We start from the raw sequence: 23708 nt of genomic DNA on the forward strand, positions 1-23708 counted from the left end.
GCATTGTTGGTGGGAAGGTAATATAGTAGTCACTGTGAAGAACAGCATGGCAGTTCCTTAAAAATTTAAACATAATCACCATAAGATCCAGCAATTCCACTTCTAGGTATCTATCTAAAAGAACTGAAAGCAAGGACTCAAACAGATACTTGCACACCAATGTATTATAGCAGCATTGTTCACAAGAGGTAAAATGTGGAAACAACCCAAGGTCCATCGATGGATAAGTGGATAAACAAAATGTGGTATATACATACAACAGAATATTACTCAGTCTTAAAAAGGAATGAAATTTTGATACATGAACGGAGCTTAAAAACATTATGCTAAATGAAATAAGCAAGACACAAAGGAACACATACTATATGATCCTACTTAAAATGGGATACCTAGAACAGGCAAATTTACAGAGACAGAAAGAGAACAAAGTTACCAGGGGCTGAAGGGAGAGGGATAATAGTAAGTTATTGTTTAATAGATACTGAATTTGTTTGGTATGATGAAAAGTTCTGGAAATGGTCAGTGGTGATGGTTGCACAACATTGTGAAACGCTTAATGCCACTGATCTGCATGCTTAAAAATGGTAAACTTTATGTCATGAAAAAAAAGTTAAATTTTTTTGCTTTTGTTCCCCAAGAAACATGTAAGAAACATACCAGATTGATTATGACTTGTTTTCCATAAATAATTACTTGTGAATCAAAATGCCTTTGGAAACCATCCATCTAGAGAGGAAAAAAGAGTTATATACCTTATCAGATTACATTATAAGACTATTTACGAGATCTTTAAAGTATCTCCTTAAATGTCCTATCTCTATATTCAAAAGAATGACATTAGGATGGGAACCATGCCTTCTAGATATTCTAAATACCATGCAGTAAATAGTAATTATAAGCCTTTCTACTCTGAGCTGAAATACTACAATTTTAATTCTGAGCACAATCTCAAATAGAATATACTAAATACTCAAATAGAATATACTTAATAAAGCTGCAAACCTTACTGAGATCTCTAAAATCTAAATTTGCCATGCCATTCAGTTTGTTTTTTCTCTTTCTAACATGCCACCTCTACAACCTTTTGGTTTAGAGGTTTACTATGTGCCAGAACCAAGGAGAAAGGCCTCAAAGATGTTGAATTCTGACTTATGAAGAATAAATACATGCTCTATATGAAAACTATAATGCCATTAAGCTTCTATTTCTAGCCAATGGAAAAAGCATGAAAGATACACACATGATTCGCTACTTTGTTGATCTGTGGCAATGGTTTGTACTTGAGGTTTGGTCTCTGAGACCAGAAAACTGGTATTGATCCTCGAGTCTAAAAAGAAAAGAGAGCATTGTTAAAAGAAACATACAGACACACAAACTTGTTTTTCTCAGCTTACTTACTGTCAGATATATATATGTATGTATATAAATATATATCAATGGCTGCAAAGGAAAAAGTATAAATACAACCTACCAACTACAAAAGAAGTCCATACGTACCGGTTCCTCAAGTTACCATTTTGTGAGAGCACATCTGCAAACAACCCTCTCCCTTCTGATTTTATACACATGGCACTAGTATAGTAGACAGTTCTGTGTTTCTCCTAAATTCTAAAATAAATCAATTTATCTACCAGTAAAAATTAACAAGTTACGTCTGTTATATAATTTGGCATAAAAATAAAACTAGAAAATTGTCTTATTCCTTCTCAAATGACTATGTCCATGAACTTATAATTATGTTTAACCACTAATGCTCTGGAGCAGCAAGGGATCCACAGCTCCAAAGAAGGCAACAGAAGAGAGCGATCACCTGCCAGTGAAGTGCCAGGCAGGAAAGTCAGCCGGGAGCCAGCGGCTTGTGCTATCATCACTGCTTCATTGTGCTATCATCACTGCCCTGAAGCAGACAGGCAGCTCCTCTCCAGAACCCCTGCACCTCCTACTCCACCCTCCCCTTTGGGGATTTAATTCAAGGTCAGGAAATGTCAGCAAGTGAGTGCCAGATTAATGGAATTTATCCTTGTATTGGGTGAACTTTTTCCACATTAGCAGACAATGATATTACTTTAAAAAAAGGAGAGAGGAGGGAAATTTCAACAACAGAAATTTGTGATCCAAGCAGAAAAGACCAACTGGCTAGCTGCCTAACAGACATATTAACTTGCCTGTACGAAAGAAGCCTTGCTCCCATTGTAGTGCACAATTTGTTCTGTTTCTACAAAGTTAGCTGCGTGACCTTCAGAATCAATTCCTAAATTGAAAAAAAGTTAAAATTAACTACATTTATTACATAAGAAATACATCAGAAACTCAGGAGAGAGTTAAGTCAGTTTGAATTAGTGAAGTACTTATAAAAATAAGTGTCAAACAAATGCACAGTACACGATCAGAAAGCTAATAGAAGCTCACCCATTTAAACAGGCTTAAAGTGGAGTATTAAGGACCTATTAATAAACAGATGAAACTGATTGCTATTTAATATATCAATTGTTTATAAATACAAAATTCCTCTAAAACAGTGTTTCTCAAACTTGACACATATTTTAAAGAAAAAACAAATTCTCGAGGACCTCTGAGAGTATGTCCACAGATGCCAATTTGAAAAATACTATTTTGAAAGTCATAAAACTATTAAACAATATTAAATGCAAATGTGGGCTACTGTGTTAACAGTATTTCATTACATTAATAGTATTTCATAATAATAATCCAAATTGTCCAACAGATGCTTATAATAATTTTAATTATCAAAATGAAAGCACAAAAATTGTATATGGTCCTAAAATTTCTATAAAACCAGGAATATACTCACAAAACCTAGTTTGAAAAGCACTGTTCTACAACGCTTAGTCTTGATACTGGTTAGTCCTCTCAAATATTTGAAGTATTCCTTTACAATCTTGTTTACGTGATTTATTTTTTACTAAGAAAAGCTTGCTATCCAAAGGCAACTTTCAAGCTGGTCCCTAACTCAAGTTACCAAATTATCAGAAAGAAATCGGAGGATCTTTAACTGTCTCAAATATTTCTCAACATTCTTTCTGTCATATTCCACGAGGTGTGAGCTATCCGTGTTTTGACTAATATATTATCAGAAGGGGACAAAATTATTGAGGCAAATCATCAATGAAATGCCTTCTACAATTACTCGTCAGAGGCATGGGCTACACTTGGTTCTTTCCATAGTTTCCATAAAGGAATAACATCTCGTTATTTTAAAAAGTGAGAATGAGAATGAAAGTGAGATTGTGTGTGGGGTAGGGAGAGAAAGAGAATTTTTATGAAAAGACATCCAAGATACATTAAGTTTAAAAAAAAAAAAAGACAAAACCAAGGTGCAAGAAAATGTGCCCAGCATCCAACTACGGTCTATATGAGGAGGAGAACGCACATACCTGTAATAGCATAAAAACTATCTGGAAGGATAAATAAACTGACAATTGATTAACTGGTTAGGGGAGTAAGATCCAGCAGATGGCGTTGGAAATGAGAAATATTTTTTTACTGCATATCTTTTTACACTTTTTGATACCTGAACTACATGAATGCATTACCTATTTGAAAAACTTAGTTAAAAAATATGTCTCCATCCAAGAAAATCTAGTGACAAGTGAGCTGCTTAGTCTAGTTCTGTCCTGTGATCTTGGCCAGGTCACTCACTAAACGTCTTTCTTCCTCTACTCTATCACCTGTAATAAGGGAGATTAATCAGATAACTTTTACAGCTCCCTAGCCCAAACTTCTCCGATTTATCTAATGGCCCATTGGATTTTATTCTGATACATTCTGGCTTAAAAAAAAAAAAACCCAGAAAGAGTTAGAGAAACTCCTTTTCATAATGACAGTAACTTTTAATACATATTTTAAAAGCTTGGTTCAAGCAAATTAGCATGTTGCTAGTACACAGCCTAGAGAACGCTCAAAATGTAAATCTTTAAAGTTGACAGCAGAAAGTCAAATGTGTAGCTTTACGCATGCACAAGACACCATGAGCAATAAAATACTTCCTGGTATGAGTTTAGGTTACTGAAAACTACATCGAGTTCAGTTGTGCTTTCAGACATCGAGCAAATAACATAATTCCTCTTAAAGCAGGAAGAAGCAGCCTACAGTATCTCATTAATATCTGCAATGTAACTACAGAAGCTGGAGTAAAGCAAAGACGACCTACCTAATTAGAATAATGAAGTAGGAGATAAATACTTAGGGAGGCTATCAAATGATAATGAAAATAAAATACAAAAGGTTACATTCATGTCACCATACGACAAATGTTAGTGATAGATATAACCCAGTAGTGAATCATGCTGACAAAATTAATCTCACCTCTTACATAATAGCGCACACCAGCTCTGAAACAACTTCTCCTCGAGATGAGAATCCAATCAAAGTATTTTCCATTAATAGAACACGAGTGCATAGTAATAACTTAACTACATTAAGAAAAATATATATAGAAATCATATGTATTATTTTCAGATTAAATTTGAACCTGTTTACCCTAGTAAGAGTGATTCAGTCTTTAAGAGATAAAAAGAGAATACGCAAATCTTTTTTGATTCTTCATCAATATTCACAAGCCTTTAGTACTGTAATTATTCAATTGTGAAATACTGTCAAGTCAGCGACTCTATAATGACATAGAGACCGTATGTTTAAGTGATTCTATAGTGTTTCTATTTAAATAATATAATTTCCTTTCCCTGATATCCTCAACCACTTTCTAAAAGTAAAGAATTAAGTATTAACCATAACACCAAAAAACCTACTTTGAATGAAAAACATAAATTTAAAATAGATTAACCTTCAAATAAGTAGTGGGGAAAAAGGCTAGGCTACCACAGTTTAAAAAAAAACACAACTGATGGGCTGGCCCAGTGGCCCAGCAGTTAAGTTCGCACGTTCTGCTTCTCAGCGGCCCAGGGTTCGCTGGTTTGGATCCCAGGTGCAGACATGGCACCGCTTGGAAAAAGCCATGCTATGGCAGGCGTCCCTCATATAAAGTGGAAGAAGATGGGCATGGATGTTAGCTCAGGGCCAGTCTTCCACAGCAAAAAAGAGGAGGATTGGCAGTAGTTAGCTCAGAGCTAATCTTCCTCAAAAAAAAAAAAATGAAAGAAAACACCACAACTGAATCATATGCATGACTACAAATGTAAATTAGCCATAACAGTTGATAAACATATGAAGATTTACAAAACAAACTGTGAATAAAAGATTATGCAGAAACAGAAATTTTAACTCTTCTTCCATGAAACGGAAAAATGAACCAGAATATTAAAAAAAGAATGTATCTCCCCAAAAACTTTTCTTAACATAAAACTCTTTTTCTAACTACTGGTAATAGTATATGCTACATGATAACTCACTCACTCAGTAATGTAGAAGAGCTGCAGAAGCCTTTGGAGATGGCAAACCTCTTACATTAAAATAATGTTATTACGAAATATAATAAATAGAAAGAATACATAATGTATATAAATATTTACAAAAACACTCAGGTATGGAGAGTTATGGCTTAACAGATACAGAATTTCTGATTGGGGTGAGGGAAAGGTTTTGCTGCTGTTTGTACAACGCTGTGAATGCAATTAACACCACTTACTAAATTGTACACTTAAAAATGGCTAAAATGGGAAATCTCATGTTAAATATATCTGACCATAATAAAAAATACTAAACAAATACACACCTACATGTGTACCCACCAACACCTCAGGAGCACCCAAAACACTCGCTCCTCTCTATCTAGCTCCCTTGCCCACCTCCAAGAAGTAACCCCTATCCACGCAGTTCTTCGTTCCCTTGCTTGTCTTTCTAGTTTTGCCACTCCACTTATTGTTCAGTCAGAATAGTTTCTGACCTTTTTTTACATAAAAGGAATGACAGTCATGTGCTGCATAATGACATTTTAATCAAGGTAACAACAAATTGCATATGCGACGGTGGTCCCATAAGATTAGCACCATTTAGCCCAGGTGTGTAGTAGGCTATACCATCTAGGTTTGTGTAAGTACACTCTATGATGTTCACACAACGACAAACTTGCCTAACGATGCATTTCTCAGAATGTGTCCCAATCATTAAGTGATGCATGCCTGTTACTGTAAATATTCTTTTGGCTTGCTTTATTTCTTCACTATTATGTTCATGAGGTTCATTTGCTGCTATGGCTGTATGAATATACTACAGTTTATCCATTCTCCTGTCCAGGTTGTTTCCAACTTTGCTATCATCACAGTGCTGCAACATGCATCTCTACACGGACATGTGGGGGTGGTTTCTAAGGAGCAGTACTGCTGGGCACAGAGTATATTCATCACCTGACTTTATCGGGAAACACAAAAGTGTTTCAAGAATTGCTTTGACTCTTCATTTTTACTGACACTTGATATTGTCTCCTTTTTAAACATGCGCCAGACCTGGTGGGCGTAACAGAAAGACAGGCTTCTTTTACTGTTTCAATGGCCTTACCTTTTTTCCTCCCTCATCTGTTTGGGTTTGCCCTATGGTTATTTTCTACACGTAACATTCTTTTCTTAATATAATTTGATTCATTCATTATAAAGTATAATAGTACAATAAAATAAAAATTATGAATCTACCATCCAACTTCAGAACAGTGCCAAAACCCTGAATCTAATTATCTGTTCCTTCTCCATCCCACCCATCTGCCTTCTCGCCCAGAAGTAAAAACTATTCTCAGGCTTGCAGAGACAATTCTCCTGCCTTTTTAGTTTCATCCATGCAACCATGACTTAATAACACACAGTTTGCTTTGAGTTTTATAAAAATGGTACCGCTCTTTATAAACTTCAAGTCCTTGTTTATTTCTCCAAGTAAGTTCCTAAGATTCATCCTTTTACTGCCTGAAGCAGTTCATTCCTCTTCAGTGTTGTGAGCGATCTACAAGGACAATACCACAAGAGGTCTAATCCTTCTGCTGATGGAACTCATGGCATTCATAGTCTCTGACAGTGGTGCTGTAACCTTCTTGTAAATACTTCCTGGTATAAATGTATCAGGTACCCATGGAGGAAGCACTGGTAAATTCACAAGAGAATGCCAAATAATGTTCAAAATCATGGGACCGAATGACACTAGCAATACGAATTTCTAATGATTCATCCCCTATTACCCGGTATCATCAGACTTACTAACAACTCATCCTGACCTCCTAATTCGCTCTCCTTTAAAACCCACAGCACTAGAGAAGAATCCAAGGCAATATTAATTCATTTATTCACCCAAATTATCAAAATAGAGCCAGGGCACAAGGATGAGAAATCCAAGAGCCTTCCCTTAAGGAGCTAAGCGTAGCATGGAATGTGACTGTTTTATAAATCATCTTCCTGATTACAAGACACATATACATACATTTCAGAGAATCCAGAAAGCACAGAAGGAGCAAGAGGAAAATAAAAATCCTACAGAAGCACATCACTATGATATAACTTTTTAACTGTGAATGTCTAGCCTTGTATCTATCAGTTACCCCCGGAGCCATCCTCCCACTCAGCATGCCCATTTCACACTTTCTCCTCCAACACTCCACCCTCATCCCACTCATAGCTAAGGACATTGCTTCCTACTTCACCATGAAAATAAAAGCTATTCACATGCTCCCACCACATCTATCTACCCAGCATCCACATCCACATAGCCGCTTCCCTTCTACAATGGAAGATGAGCTGCCCGTGCCAGGTCTTCGACCTGTGCACTAGATCCCACCCTCCTCACACACTCAGGGACATCACTCCAGCATATGACTGTGCTTTCACCTTCTCCAATTTTCCCGTTCTCCAAAATCTTCGTCATCAGCATTTGGTAATATCCCCCATTTGGGGAAGAGAGTGGAGGGAGCAGGAACATAACCTCCCTCCCTAATGTTCATAGTTAACTAACCAGCAACATAGCAGATTACACCCTCAGCTTGGAAATACGATTTGCATTTGCTTCCGAGACACTACTCTCACTTGGTTAGTTCTCCTCTTCCTCACTGCCCTTCGCTGATTCATCTTCATTTTCTCAGAGGAATCCTACGACCTGTCCTTTCAGTTCACTCACTTTGGTTCCTCCACTTCAGATGTCTTTTGTCCTCATAGAGGCCTACAACGTGCGGCTCTAGCATTGTTTCACCATCTGGAGTCCTCTTCAGGTTATCTTCTCTTTCTCCAGACCTTTTCTCTTCTCTATATGCATTCCTTCCTTTGAGGATCTCATCCAGCTTCCTGGCTTGAAATGCCATCTACGCCTTGAAGACTCAAACTTGTATCTCCAACACGAACTTCCCTCCTCAACTCCAGCCCCATTAATCCATCTCTTTCCTGGATTTCTCCACTTGAACATCTATAGAAATCTCAAGCTTAACATGTCCAAATGGGACTCCGGGGACGCTCTGGCCTCCCTCCCAACTGCAGACTCTTTCCCACCTCAGTGGATGGCCTCCTTCCACTTACTCTGGCCAAATACCTTAGATTCATACTAAACTTCTCTCTTTCACACCCCATGTATAATTTGTCAGAAAGACCTGTTAGCTCTACCTTCAAAACATATCTAGAACCTGACCATTTCCCACCACCATCACTGCTACCATCCTGGTCCCAGGCAACATCACCTCTCACCTGAATTATTGTAACTGCCTCCTACTTAGTCCTCATATCCTCCCTTGCCCACCTGCAGCCTATTCTCTACATCACTGTCAGAGTGGTCCTGCCTTATCATGCCAATCCTCTACTCACATCCTGACAGCTTCTCGTCACAGTTAAAGTAAAGACAAAGCCCATAAGACCCTGCATAATCTGGGCCCAGCTACTTCTCTAAACACAGCTCCCACCTTTCCCTGTCCACTCTCGCTGCTGTAGTCATGCTCCTGCCTTCGGGCCTTTGCTCTTGCTCACCTGTCTGTATGTATGTGAAACATATGACTATAGTTCAAGTCAAGACACTACACTAAACAAAAGCTAATTTAAAGCTTTACATTTAAACTAAATGGAGGGGCTGGCCCGAAGGCACAGCGGTTGAGTTTGCATGTTGCACTTCTCGGCAGCCCGGAGTTTGCCGGTTCGGATCCCCAGTGCGGACATGGCACTGCTTGGCAAGCCATGCTGTGGTAGGCATCCCACATACAAAGTAGAGGAAGATGGGCACAGATGTTAGCTCAGGGCCAGCCTTCCTCAGCAAAAAGAGGAGGACTGGCAGTAGTTAGCTCAGGGCTAATCTTCCTCAATCAATCAATCAATCAATCAATCAACTGAATGGATAAGCTGTTCCAAAATTGCCTAGGAAAGACTTCCATAATCTCATTTGATATTATTTGTCCATTCACAATCTCAAACCCCTTAAAGCACCATCTGAATACATCTATTCTTATAATGTCCTGAGGGGAAGCTTGGAAAGCTCCAGGGAGGGGAGGGGAAAAAACTAGAGTAAACAAAAACTTTTATCCTGAGATTTTCTGATTTTTATTCTCCCACAACTGTGGGAAATGTTTCCTCCATTAATTTTCTGCTTTAAGTATAACAAGCATAATAACAAAGGAAATCATATGGACAGAACAAACAAATAAATGACAGACTGTTGTGTTAATAAGCATCTTGGGAGAACGTGAGAGAAAGATCAGCTCAGTTTCTGCAGGGTGTAGTCCCCATCACAGGCACCCACCAGCATTTACCAGCCAGCTCGCTTTGCTTCCCTGTTTTTATTATGACGTCAACGATAAAGATAAGTTTTTAAAATGAACTTACAGTAAGATAATCATTACTCACTTCGCATTTGTACTTACTCCCCCTCCCCAAGAATTACTCTTCGCATACCGTTCATTTTTCTGTGGCTATTGCAAATACAATTATTAGCTGTAATTCTCTCCAAGTTGCTGGTCACCCTAGTTCCTGAGTCTAACTTTATACTAAGGAAAGTTTTCACTTCAACAGCCAGGTTCAAACCACTCGTTTATTGCTACAAAGTCTAACGAAAGCAAAACACAGTGCACAGTCCTTCTTTAAGATCATCACCCCCAGGCCTCTCGGACAGAAAGAATAGTTCAGTCTAAAGAGTTCATTCTTCAAAAAAAGCAGTCATTTACAACCATGATTCTAAGATTTTATGTTAATGGATTTGATTTTATCAAAAGCAATTTCTACTAATTCTAAAATATCTTCTTATGCAATATTTGAGACTGCCTCTAAATCTGCCTTATATTTAAAAAAAGACTGTTAGAAAATTACTACTATGTAAGGATACAGCCATGTAATACTGGAAGAGCAAACCGATGGACCTGAAATGAAGATACACATTACATTTAGGAATAAATATACTTTAAAAATAAACAAAAAGCACTATATAAAAAATACTTACACATGGGGAAGTAATATACAAATATCACAAGGTAGTAAGCTTATGGGTAACTTTTCATTTTAAAGAAATTTTTCTAATGTAACATTGTCTTTTCAATTAAAAAATTTAAGTATGTGCTACAATCATGTGGGCCTGAATATGCACAGATTTTGGAACTCTAATAAAACTGCCTGATGTTGCAGGACGTTTACCTCCCTCCTTTTCAGTCTTTGCAAACAACTTCACTCCTCCAGGCAAAAGACAGACCCAAGCTAAGTGTTTGCAGCCCAAGCTACTTTTCCCCAAAAAGCAAAACAAATGACAAGAAATAAAGCCATGAGGCAAATCTATTTACCTATGTTCAACATACTATCCTTCCTGGCCGGGCCTCCTCGTTTACACCTCATTTGTATAAACTAAGGACAGAGGAAGGTGACATCTGTGCACGTTTCTCCTGGGTGACGGAAGGGAATCACACCCCCATCGGAAGACAAATGCAAAGCTCTCCACTGGCCTGGGACTTAGCCCTAGCCCCTCATTTCTCCATCATTCATCCACCAAGACCCACTGTGTCTCTCTTCTTTATAAAAAGCAAAGTATCTCTGGGTCTACTTAAGCACTTTTTCTTTACTTAAGGCTTCTATAGGGAGATTAGAGTAAAACAAGTGGGACTCTTCAACCTAGAACAATGTGAGAGGGTAGACGTGATCAAAGTTTATAAGCTATAAACAGAGTTAAATTACAATTATTTATCAAACTCCTTGGTGATTAGGTAGCCATTTTATAATATATATTCAATTAAAACTTGTACTGTAACAAATAAGCAGGTTAAAATCCGCTTATTTAGTGTTTGTTACCTCTGGCTGAGCAGAAAGTTCTCTTAGAAGATGACCATTCCATACAAACCGCTGATCTGCCTAAGAGAGAAGTTGTAAAATTAATAAAATATCTCCCGCCAAGTTGAGCTTCTACAGAAACAAAACTCTAACAACCAATGTCTCCACCTGGTCGCTAGAAGCAGGTCTCTTTGACACGCTCCAAACAGAACTCTTCCCCTCAAGCCTCCCCCTCCTCTGGGTACTCCTGTCTTACTGCCAGACAGAAACCTGGGAGTCCTCTCAGTCTTTCTTTCTCTTATATTGAGTCAATTGTTAAGTCCTAGATCCCCTTCCAAATTCCTCCTTTCTTCTACATCTCTACTCTCACCACCGTCAGAAACATCTGACTCCAGCCTAACTACTAAAACAGCATCTGCCTCAAGTCTTGGCCGTGGCCTTCCCAGCCATTCCTCCACATGCTGTCAACAGGAGTTCTCCGACATGACAGGTCTCCTGTCTGCTGGAAAGGCCCCACTGCCTCTCTGTTATCTCAAGAACCAAATCTTCGCTTGGCTGAACCAGTCCTGGGATCTGGCAGCCCCTACTTAACTCTCTGGTCTCATCTCTGGTCACTCTGACCTTCAAACTATAAACACAGAAGGTCCCTCAACAACTCAGGAGATTAACCAATTCTCTCCATTCTCTTTATAAAACACACCATCTGACATTCCCCCTACCGGCCCCTCCACAGCAGAACGTCACAGGGAGAGGCTCCTGCCCTTAGCCAGAGATTCAGATGTGCATTCCCAATCGGTTTGTGCCGTACTTGTTATTCACCATTACAGAATTTAACTAAATATTTTATAAATCAATAAAATATGACTTACAAAACAAACTGCTATCTCTAGAAAGTTGAATGATTTGAATTTAACTTGATAAAAGGGAAGTTGCTAAACAAAACTGCTATTGAATTAAGAGTGGGAGTGGCAGCTATAAAAGATTAGAGAAACAGTAAAAATCTACGGGACTCTGCAAACAGACTGCTCTGTAAGTGTCAAAATCTTTAAAGAGACTCCACTGGAAAGCATTACGGATGTAATTATAAGGGAAAGACAATTAGCAATCAAGGAACCAAAAACAAAGAAAAGCCTTCGGTCCTACGTTAAAAAACAGACCAGTCAATATAAATTTTAAGTTGAGATAAAATTTTAAGGTATACATGGTTCATTTATCATTTTTATGATTCCCTACGTTAACTGTAACTGACTCTTCTGATTAGCTGACAAAAGATTCCCTTCCCATTCGAACAGATGTGATGGCTTTTGTTTACAGTTTAACCTAATATTGCCACCATCTCTGCCTAGAACCCTCCCTCTCCCACTGCCACCTGACCAGTAAGGCCTACTCATCATTAAGTCTCAGCTCAAAAGTTACTTTCCTTTGTAATGTCGTCCCTGACGCTCCCCTAAACAGAGTGAGATGCACCTTCCTTCAGGATCCTACCACATTTTGTTACCTATCTCCATGACAGCAACTGTCTCTTGTTTTGTGATTGCCTGGATTGGCGCTTCCCCAGCACACTGCAGGCTCCCACAAGGCAAGGGCTGTCTCTTTTCATTCTGTGTCCCCAGTGGCTAGTACAGTGCCTGGTACACAGCAGGCATTTGAGAGACAGTTGATAAACAAATGGAAAATGCAGCAACTGCTTTTAAAAGCAACAGTCTTTTCGTAGTTAAAAGCCAAGTTTCTTGATTGCTTAGCTTACAGCTAAATTTACATCTAAGCCTACCTACAATTTTACTAGATTAGCATGTGAAATCTTAAAAGAGCCAGTCAACTAAAATACTGACTTAGGCTAAACTACATGAAATTATCACTTTTATTGGTCAAAACTAGCCAATTACTGGCAATTTCATATGGTCCAACCTAATAAATAACTGACAGCAAACTTTTAAATTCTGTCTCCCTCCTAAACATAGCTACTATGTTTGCTAATTAAAAAAAAAATGAAGGCAACAATTATCCAGGTTCCTGAACATCAGAAATTTTAAGTTTTGATCATCCCTAGTTGATCAGGCCTAAGTTCTAAAGATACAGTCATCTTAAAAAAAAGCAAAATAATCAAAAAAACCCACTTAAAAGGATATTCTTCAAGTTCTCAAATCAATAAGTTGTTACTTTTCTAGCTTCAAAAACTGTAAATAACACCACTGCAGAAAGGACATCATCTGTTAGAATATTAATTTTATAACTATAATTATGTTGCTAATGCTAATAATTGTTATACTACAGAATACTGAGAGCTAGGAAATAACCAGCGTGTGTTTAGACTGGATTTCTGAATACCTACACCAGTGGTCCTCAATCCTGTCTGTGTAACATACAGACTCCGGGGTCCTGAATTTGGGATTGTGATACACATTTGAAAGATGGTATGTTTTCAAAGCCCCACACAAGATGCTGGTATAGCCAGGATTAAGAAAAATCAACATACATTTTTATGGATGAAACAGACATGTCCCTTAAAAAAATAAGTAAATAAGTAAAAATAAGTGAAGATTAAGCTTACCCTTTCCAAGAGACTCATTTCTTGGAATTCTGGACTAGTATTGGAGAGCCGCTGCAAAGTATGGGTCAAATCATAGGTCGTTGAAAAGTAAAACCCATCCACACTCAAGACATGGTTTATCATCGCTAGGAAAGTTTTATTATCTTGTAACTGTAAACAAAGGGGAGGAACAAAATCAGTCTATCTCATACTCGAAAAGGAATCTGTCAATATGAAAAAAGAATGAAAATAAAAACCTGTAAGTCCAGCCCTGTTAAATACCACTGGCACAAGGACCGGGCCAGGGAGGGGCATGCTCACCCGTTCCCAGGACCAAGGACAGTTCCTGACACACACCCAATGCTCAATAAATGGTGTACGGTATTATTATACTAATTGATCATATAGAACTCCTTCCCTCTGGTATCCTTCACAAATTTTACTCTAACGGGCAGAAGAGTTATCTTCACAAAACATCATCACCTTATGTCATGACCTACTGTGGCCAAAGGCTTTACATAGATTCTCTTTCATCTTCACAACAACCTGGCTAGGTTAGCGTAATTATCCACATTCAACAAATAAAAAACATAAACTCATGAGGGACCCAGTACCATAGAGAGTAAATAACAAGAGAATAATACCATCCTCGTTCTTAAGAAACTTTACTGGTTTGGGCTAGATGGGAAATGAAATCGAATTTTTTTTTAAAAAAAACAAAGATTAAAAAGAAAAGTCCAGTAAAAGTAAAATTTATCTTTATTTGCTAATATTCATTTTAGTTGGCTTTCCCAAGGAATACCAAACTGACATTTGTTTTTATTTTTGTTCTAAAAAATAATTGTTGGGGGCTGGCCTGGTGGTGTAGTAGTTAAGTTTGTGCACTCTGCTCCGGCAGCCTGGGGTTCACAAGTTCAGATCCCAGGCACGGACCTAGCACCACTCGTCAAGCCATGCTGTGGCAGCATCCCACACAAAATAGAGGAAGACTGGCACAAACGTTAGCTCAGGGCCAATCTTCCTGACCAAAAAAGAATTTTTTTTAATAAAATAAAATAATTGTTAATGTTTGGTAATGTTTAATGATTACCAAATGATTAACATGCTAATCTACATGTTACAAATCTACCTACTACAAAATTTTTAATTTGGGCTCAGAAATATTTTTTTTAAAACAAAAGGCACAAGCAAAGCATACATAGTCAGCAATGCTAAAATCAGTTACACGGCCTGACAATAAAATGTAACAGTCAAGAAGAAACTGTTCAAGTCAATATTACTGAGCTATTAAATGAATATAACCATTTTTATTGCCTTAAAATATCGTGTGTCATAGAGAGTGAATACATTAATACATATTGATTGACATACATATAGTAAAAGAGAAATTTTAAGTTAAAACCAAAGTATAAAAAGCACATCCTGGGACCCGGTCTGGTGGCGTAGTGGTTAAGTTCGCATGCTCTGCTTTGACAGCCTGGGGTTCGTGAGTTCAGATCCCAGGTGTGGACCTACACACCGCTCATCAAGCCATGCTGTGGCAGTGTCCCATAGCAAAACAGAGGAAGACTGGCACAGATATTATCTCAGGGACAATCTTCCTCAAGCAAAAAGAGGAAGACTGGCAACAGATGTTAGCTCAGAGTCAATCTTCCCCATCCAAAAAAAAGGCATATTTATTACTGTAAGTTATAAATGTACAGGGAAATTTAAAGATAGCAAAATTAATATTTATTTAGTATACTGTAATTTAAAACAGAAACAGTGAGAATTAAAATATTTTATTTCTTGTAAAAAAAAGACCAAGAGTAGCTTGAACAGTGTTTGCCTTCTTATCATGTAACTTATGATACAGAGTACCTTTTCTACACCTTGGTGAATTGCCATACACCTTTCTAAGTCTGACCTAGCTTCTAACACTTTATCCTTTGCACTTTCAAAGTCGTGAAACACCTCTGAGAGAGCCTTTAATGTGAAGTCTGTCGCTGGCATCACTTCCCTAGGACATCGTCACCCTTTACATCACAACCACTTCACCATTAACGTCAATAAATTCACCTTCACTAAGACTTCTTGCTGCGTATCTAGACTCTCTTGTACAGGGACTGCATCAGTATTCCCACAGTCAGCTATTTCTTCTAGACTCGATTAATGTTCAATTCAAATTTCACTTCTGGAGTTGTCACTTTTTGTTTCTTTGTACTTTCATCTTTGGTGGGCTAATTCTTTAGTCAATAAACCATGGTAACTGAAATTTAAACCATGTTGTTGGGGGACTGGTATTAACTAAACTATGGTAAATGAAATCCGTGTATATAGGAATCGTACAAAAGGAGGACTTTTTGAACATATATACACACATATACACACTCATATTCACATGTGGTAAAAGTAAAAAAATTTTTCCTCTGCAGAAAAAGGGATGAGTGGAACTTCAAAGGTATCTAATATTTTATTACTATTTTTTTTTCCTGAGGAAGATTAGCCCTGATCTAACATCTGTGCCAATCTTCTCTACCTTGTATGTGGGTCACTGCCACAGCATGGCTGACCACGCCTGGGATCTGAACCTGTGAACCCAGGCCACCAAAGCAGAGCATGCCAAACTTAATCACTATGCCACAGGGCTGGCCCCCTAATATTTTATTTCTTTACAAAAAGGTTATAAAGCTAAATCTGGGCATTGAGTACATATGCATTTTCTATTTCTCCTTTTTTCTCCATATGAAATTTCATAATTTAAGAACTAAGTCAGTTTTTAAAAAACAAAACAAAAGCAATAAAATATATGAAGGATTTTTAAAAAAATACATTTTATGGTTAGGTATAAAGGTAGGTAGAGCGACCTTGCTCTATGAGTTGCTTAAATAACCAGGCTTAAAAGACACCCATCAAACATTCTTGGTATTCCACCTCCCTCCCCCACCCCCCATAGTACCATTTTGGGTTTTGCAATTAAGTGCTTCTACTTCTTACCTGAATATCAGTTAAGTGCAACATGGTCTTCTTATAAGAAAGGACATCAAAATCTGTTGCTTTCCAGATTACATGATTGAAAAATTCACCTATTTTTGTCTTTTTGGTAATGACAATTAGATAATTACCTACAAAAAGCAAAGCCAAACATTCATAAATATAAATAAGGCAATTCTTAAGCCAAAAGTAGCAGTCCTCATTGTTTAAACTCTAAAGGCTAGCACAATGAGACTGTACTGTGCTATTTAATAAAAGGCCCATACTTTATTTTAAAGCAATTTTAGAATTGACAAATAGAAAGACGAGCTTATTATTTGGAAAAATTCCTATTGAAAGGTCAAATTTTTTCTCAAAAAGATAAAAGCAAAAACTTTTGATAAGCAAAAAATGATCTTAGCAGATGAAAAGCAGAGATAGAAAACACTTCTCTCTCTCTGTCAAGCCCAAGGATACAGGCCTCTGCTCATGCATTTCCCAGTGTGCAGCTTAGGTCATCACAAGTCATGAGACGTGACCATTGCAGGACAATGTCCTGTCTACACCTCTCCTATGTCCTTCATGTCATTCTCAATGGTAGAGAAATGTGCTGGGGCAGTATAACTAACTGGTTTCTACAACATTACAAAGATAAGTGGTCAGGAATCAGAGCGCCAGCACAGCCCCATGCACAATATACCCACCCTGATCCTGGCCACCTCCTCCCCTACAAATACAGCAGGGTAAGCCTTTACCACTAAATTAATTCTTAAACTCTGCCCACAAGTGCCTATGTACAACTCTCTCCTAGAACTTGTCACACTGTACCGCAGTAATTTACTATTCAAACGCCTCTCTCATTAGACTGTAAACTGCAGGACAAAAGGGACTTGCATCTTTTATAACTCAGCATCTAGCACAGTGCCTAATGCAACAGGAATTTTTTAAAAGTTCAATGAAATGAAACTTAGACCAACAAAATCACTTTCCTAATAACTCAGAACCAGGTAACATTCTCTAACATGCACTATGTCATATTCAACCCTATAATGGGGTTGAAGGTGTAGAATATTCTGGTCCATCAGTGCATTAAAATTTTTATTTAAATACTCTTAGAATTTATGAAAAATGTCTAGGTGACTAGGGGTTTCAACTCAAGTTGAAATAAAACCAAAAACAAAACTTTTTTTTAATAGAACCTCAGGCTGATAAATTTCACCACTTGCCATTTGAGGTACATTACCTTTAGAAATTAATGACAAATAGCTCACCTAAAGATTTATTGCCTAAAGCATGATATGAAGTATGCCTTCATCTTATACTCTACTAGTGTCAATTTAATTACCTTCTTTACCCATCTTAGCTTACCTGCCACCAGATGGATTGTGCCCAGTATACCAAATATTGGTCTTGTGACAGCTGACGGAGGAATATCTTTCTTAACTTTAAAAGAAAAAAAGAAAAAGCACATAGAAAAAGCTCATCAATAGAAAGAAATTTAGTTTGATTTAAATAGTTACTTCAACCAAATCAATACGTATGATTTGCTCTAAGAAAGCAATATTCCTTCATTAGTGTTAGACCTACATTTTGGCAGAATATAAAGATGTCCACGTTACATATAACCGTCTCTGCCTGTCTAGAATACGGTGCCAAAAGTAACATGCTTCAGCAGCCTCATCAAGTAAATTGCAGATTATTTCTAATGTCAATTTTCAACCAAATTTATTCAATGTTTTCCCAGAAACTAAGTCCCTATCCCTTTAAGAGAATTAGAAAGTAAACGAAAGGGAGGGTTGAGACAAGATTTTAATCTCTACATGCTACTTCTGCAATGCAAAAAACTACTTCCTATCCAGTCTAAGAATGTGGGAAATGCAGGCAAATATCCTAGGGAGGAAGGAGCAAGGAAAGGCCTCCTCCTAGTGTCTAACAGTGATCTACACAGGTATGCAGTGAGGCATCACCATCAACTGTGATTTTATCAATACTGCCCTTAATAACAAGAGTAGCTTAGATTACAGGGGTCCTTTCTCAATTGTTAAACTTTAAGCCACTGTATTTCACAAAACTTACTTTGTAGAACTTTAGTTTAGGGAATAAGGCCTCAAAAAGGGGGGAGGTAGGGTTTCCCAGTCAAATGAGCTTATTTTGCTACATCCCTATTACCTCTGTTCCTTCTCCCAGAAAGAGTCACAAGGCAGTGGAAAATAAAGGCTCTGAGGAGGCCTACAGTAAAAGAAAGTTGTTCCACTGTTTAATTCAAGGTTTCCCAAACTTATGTGGCTATAAATTTTTCTTTCAGTCACAGTTTAATTATCATCTGGAACCCATTTTGAAACACTGCTGTAAACCCAAGTCTTATTTCTTTTTCTTTGCTTCCCCAAAGCCCCAGTACGTAGTTGTATATTCTAGTTGTAAGTCCTTCTAGTTCTTCTATGTGAGCCACTGTCACAGCATGGCTACTGACAGATGAGTGGTGTGGTTCCACAATCAGGAACCAAACTCAGGCCGCCAAAGCTGAATATGCCGAACATTCTAGGCCATCAGGGCTGGCTCAACCCAAGGTCTATTTCTTAAAACAGTCCTGTTATTCTGGATTAATTAATTCTGAACTATGTCTAAAATTCACTTCTGTTTCTCTCAATAATTCATTTTACTTAGCAATGCTATGTCACAATTAATTAACATGAAATATGGGAATACCAGTGCAGTGAAAAAGCTCAGAGAAAATCCTGAATATACGGAGATCATTTGATAAACTTAAATGTAATAATGATCAAGCTTTAAGTTATATTAACTGGAGTGTAATGGCAATAAAAGTACAATAATTCCTAAGAAAATATATTAGTTTTTCATGGGGAAAAAATCCCTCTTTCTGTGGCAATGGTCTGTATTCCCAACGGTAAAAAGAAACTGGTAGAGAAACTGCGAGGGAGGCAGCCCCTCATCCTCACTGGCTTCAGTCCCACTATCTCTTCATGTCTCTCCTGTTGACTGCTTGGTAGCATCTTCACATCCAAACTATCCAGGACTTTTAGCTTTGTCCATTCAAATGGGTCTGCAATCTCTACCTACAAATAAAATGTCACTAAAAGACCAAAAATAACTGAAAATACTGCATCCATACAAAGATTTTATAAGACACTAGGTTGTATCAATACAAGACAAAGGAGTGTGAGTAAAATCGAGGAAAAGTGCACTAACATCAGGTAAAAACAGGCTACCTTGAGAGAGCAGCCACCAAGCAACAGACACAGGCAACGCCAAATTATCAAACTAAAACAGAGCTCTAATTCCATTTGGTCAAAGGAAAACTATATATGGTTCTGACCAGAATAACCACATAACCAAGGAAGTGGAAATTTAGTCATATCTTTCTAACACTTTACTATCCTCTGCAAAATATGTTCATATTTCACTTTACCCCTTCAAAGGATATTTACTGTTTACTGAATGTCTACTCTATGGTTACTCAAATATTGTACTTAAGAAAAAAATACAGAACTCTAGAGGTAAATTTTTAAACAAATGAAATACGAAATTCTAAATGTGCTATCACATGGCACATTAATTTGTCACTAAAACTATTTTATGTTAAGCTGGTCAGAAATCAGTGTTCCACACAATTGAAAAAAAATTGTTTTTCATACTCCAGAGAAGCAAAACCAAACTATAACTGGACAGATAGATAAGATAGATAGATAAAGCTTAGGAACATCATTTGCCTAAACCACAAGTTTTAGTCAGTGATGTATACATTATTTTTCATTTATTAAATTATCCTCCACTGATGCATATACTATTTTCATTTATTAAATTATCCTCACAGTCATGAATATTTTCAAAAACAAAAGCTGCTGCTAAAATTCCACACGATGCTAAAACAACTTTCTTACATTCAAATACCTTAAATCTTACGGCTAGAAAGGAACTCAGACATCAACAAAATCAATCATGATAGAATACAGATAAGGGAACAAATAAAGAAATAATTATGTTTTTAAATCCTCACAGATAGTAAAATGCTACCTAAAATTGTCAAGATCATTTCTCCTTTTCATAAAAAGGAAAAAACATAAAATTAATGCACAAAAATCAAACAAGGTAGCAAGAATTAAATTTTACAAAAAGACCCCCAGAGATCCACACACTGACATAGTTCTGATAAATTTATTTTAATCACTGCAACTTAGGTATAAAATCTTGCTCAGGCACTTCTGAATCTGGCTGTAAAATACCTGAGAGGGTGACCTCTGTGGACACGCGGTCGATGATAAGCACGTCATCTGCTCCATCATCACAAGCTTCCACATAAAATTTTTCAGGTGTGATATGCCTAAGAAGAAATTTAAAACCATAAATAACCAAACCAAGTGAAATGAAAACTTCTGAAATATTTATTAACACAATTTCAGCAGTGTTTAAATCTGACATCCTTTTCCCAGCTTCTGAACAGATGAAGCTGTTGTGTCGTCCTCACACGTTCACTGCAACTCTTTTCACTTATATATTTAATGCTGACAAGGTTTTAATTTGTGTAAAACCACCAATTTGACTTACACAAGAAGATCATAACAAAATCTAATCTTTATATCCAACATGGTGGAGAAGGGAATGTAGCATAGTATTCAGGAGCACAGTCTACACAACCAGACTATCTGTGTGGTGTGACCTTGGGCAAGTTACTCATTCTCTCAGTCCTTCGGTTCTCTTAGCCATGAAATAAAGATAATACCAGACTCATCAAACTGCACTGTTGTGAGGATAAAGTGAGCTAATCTTTGATAAGTACTCGGAACATCTGATACTTGGTAAGCAAGATCTAAGTATTAGCTAAAAATACTAAGAAACATATTTTTAATAAAACATTTTCAGAAAATGGTTCAAAATAAACTACTTGAACATTCAGGTGCTTTTTGGTTAGAATGTCACATACGTGTTCCTGAAAAAAACTTCACATTCTGCAAAATAAAAAATAAAGGAAGTAAAGTTCCCGTCGGGACAGACTACTCAAAATTTATGCAACTTTGTAACCAGAGTCCGACAAAAACAAGACGTGGTTCCACAGGAGGTAACTTGGACAACCCAGACAGGCAGTTTAGCATGGTTAGGGGCTGCTGCTGGAAATATTAACAACTAACAGAAATAATAAAGTACAAATGCAGATTTACAAGTGCTAAAACAATGCAGACTGAGGCTGTGAAGGTGGGCGCAGGACAAAGTACAACACTCCAGAAGCTGACCAAGGCTGGGGCGGGAACTAGTTTTTTCCCCAGGAACTCATCTTAATTGTTCTTAAACCACACTTGAAAGAATTTCTGTCTGTGCAGCAGTCAACCTGAGGGCTTGTTCCTTTCCTTCTTAATTCTACTCCCTCTTTCCACTCCCCTTGCCTATGAAAAATCTTATCTGAACCCACACAACCATCACTGACATCACTTCTTAGGTACCAATCGTGAATAGGCAATTCAATTTATAGAAACAAGTCCTGTAGCAGAACAAACTGTATGAACCATTTTTGACTATAAGTTTTCAGAGGAATAATCAACCCTTAATTATCCAAACATAACTTACATCTTTTTATAGTTCATCTATAACTTTTTTTTTAGATTTTTTTAATTTTTTTTCCCCTTTTTCTCCCCAAAGCCCCCCAGTACATAGTTGTATATTCTTTGTTGTGGGTCCTTCTAGTTGTGGCATGTGGGACGCCGCCTCAGCGTGGCTTGATGAGCAGTGCCATGTCCGCGCCCAGGATTCCAACCGACGAAACACTGGGCCGCCTGCAGCGGAGCACGCGAACTTAACCACTCGGCCACGGGGCCAGCCCCTATAACTAACTTCTTAATATTACACTAGTTTCCTCCATTTGGGGGGAGATGCTAAGATAATGAAAATCAATTTTAATACAAATCAAGAAAAATGCAACAAAGAAGACAAATCTGTTTCAAATACTCCAATTCAAACTAAATACAATGGTTCACTCCTTTTTATTGCTGAATAGTATTCCATTTTATGGATACACCATAATTTGTTTATCCATTCACTTGTTGATGGACATCTGGGTCGTTTCCAGTTTGGGATATTCTGAATGAAGGTTCTGTGAACACTCTCATACAAGGCTTAAGGCAGACATATGCATTCATTTCTCTAGGGTGACTATCGAGAAGTAGAATGGCTGGATCATACAGTAGTTATATGTTTAACTTGTGCAGAAGGGAAAAAAGGGAGGGATTACAGGCACAAGGAAACTATCAGGGGTGATGGATGTGTTCACTACCTTGATACTGCTGATGATGTTTCATGGAGTAAAAATATGTCAAAATGTATCAAACTGTACATTTTCTTTTTTTTTCCTGCTTTATCTTCCTAACCCCCCCCCCCCCCGTACATAGTTGTATATCTTAGTTGCAGGTCCTTCAAGTTGTGGGATGTGGGACGCTGCCTCAACGTGGCCTGACGAGCGGTGCCATGTCTGCGCCCAGGATCTGAACCCTGGGCCACCGCAGCAGAGCGCATGAACTTAACCACTCGGCCATGGAGCCAGCCCCTAAACTGCACATTTTAAATACCTGCAGTTTACTGTATGTGAACTATACTTCAATAAAGCTATAAAAAGAAAACAAAGTGGGAGGTCCTAAAACAGAAAGAAATACAACAAACTTCTGGACAGTCTACTCATACAGTAGTTATCTCTAGCCTTAAATCATTAAAAAAAAATCCAACATATCAACCATATCTGCAGAGGATGCTTTCTGCAAGCATAAGTTACACTCTAAGGGTAAGTCATATGCTAAACATTACACAAGCACTAGGGACTAGGAGGTAGGTGATAAATAAAAAACAAACAACAAATAAAAAAAAGTTTTTTAAAATACAAAGCAGACCTAAAAAACAAGACTTTATAAAACCTTTTGAAAAAAGTGCTGTCTCTAAATCAGATGGCATTTTGATAAGCCTCATTCTTTAAAGTCCCTCCACACGCCCAATCTTAAAGGCTGTGTAAGTGTCTGTGCTGCAGGAGATGTCCCACTTCATTCTTTGGGGCTTACAGA

The 23708-nt window shown here is 37.6% G+C and overlaps 1 protein-coding gene across 1 annotated transcript in view; it reads right to left on the reverse strand.

Moving 5' to 3' along the window:
- SACM1L (SAC1 like phosphatidylinositide phosphatase) overlaps positions 1 to 23708 on the reverse strand; it is a 60965-nt gene that overhangs the window by 23771 nt on the left and 13486 nt on the right. The window contains exons 2-11 of the mRNA XM_046666048.1: positions 20895 to 20992; positions 18022 to 18096; positions 16678 to 16805; positions 13723 to 13872; positions 11193 to 11252; positions 10243 to 10276; positions 4327 to 4428; positions 2166 to 2251; positions 1241 to 1327; positions 658 to 726 (exon numbers count right to left, since the gene is read on the reverse strand). Of these exons, the coding sequence (XP_046522004.1) occupies positions 658 to 726; positions 1241 to 1327; positions 2166 to 2251; positions 4327 to 4428; positions 10243 to 10276; positions 11193 to 11252; positions 13723 to 13872; positions 16678 to 16805; positions 18022 to 18096; positions 20895 to 20992 (889 nt within the window). The remainder of the gene's footprint in view (positions 1 to 657; positions 727 to 1240; positions 1328 to 2165; positions 2252 to 4326; positions 4429 to 10242; positions 10277 to 11192; positions 11253 to 13722; positions 13873 to 16677; positions 16806 to 18021; positions 18097 to 20894; positions 20993 to 23708) is intronic.

This window comes from Equus quagga, chromosome 1, assembly GCF_021613505.1.
Source record: "Equus quagga isolate Etosha38 chromosome 1, UCLA_HA_Equagga_1.0, whole genome shotgun sequence".
Classification (NCBI taxonomy): domain Eukaryota; kingdom Metazoa; phylum Chordata; class Mammalia; order Perissodactyla; family Equidae; genus Equus; species Equus quagga.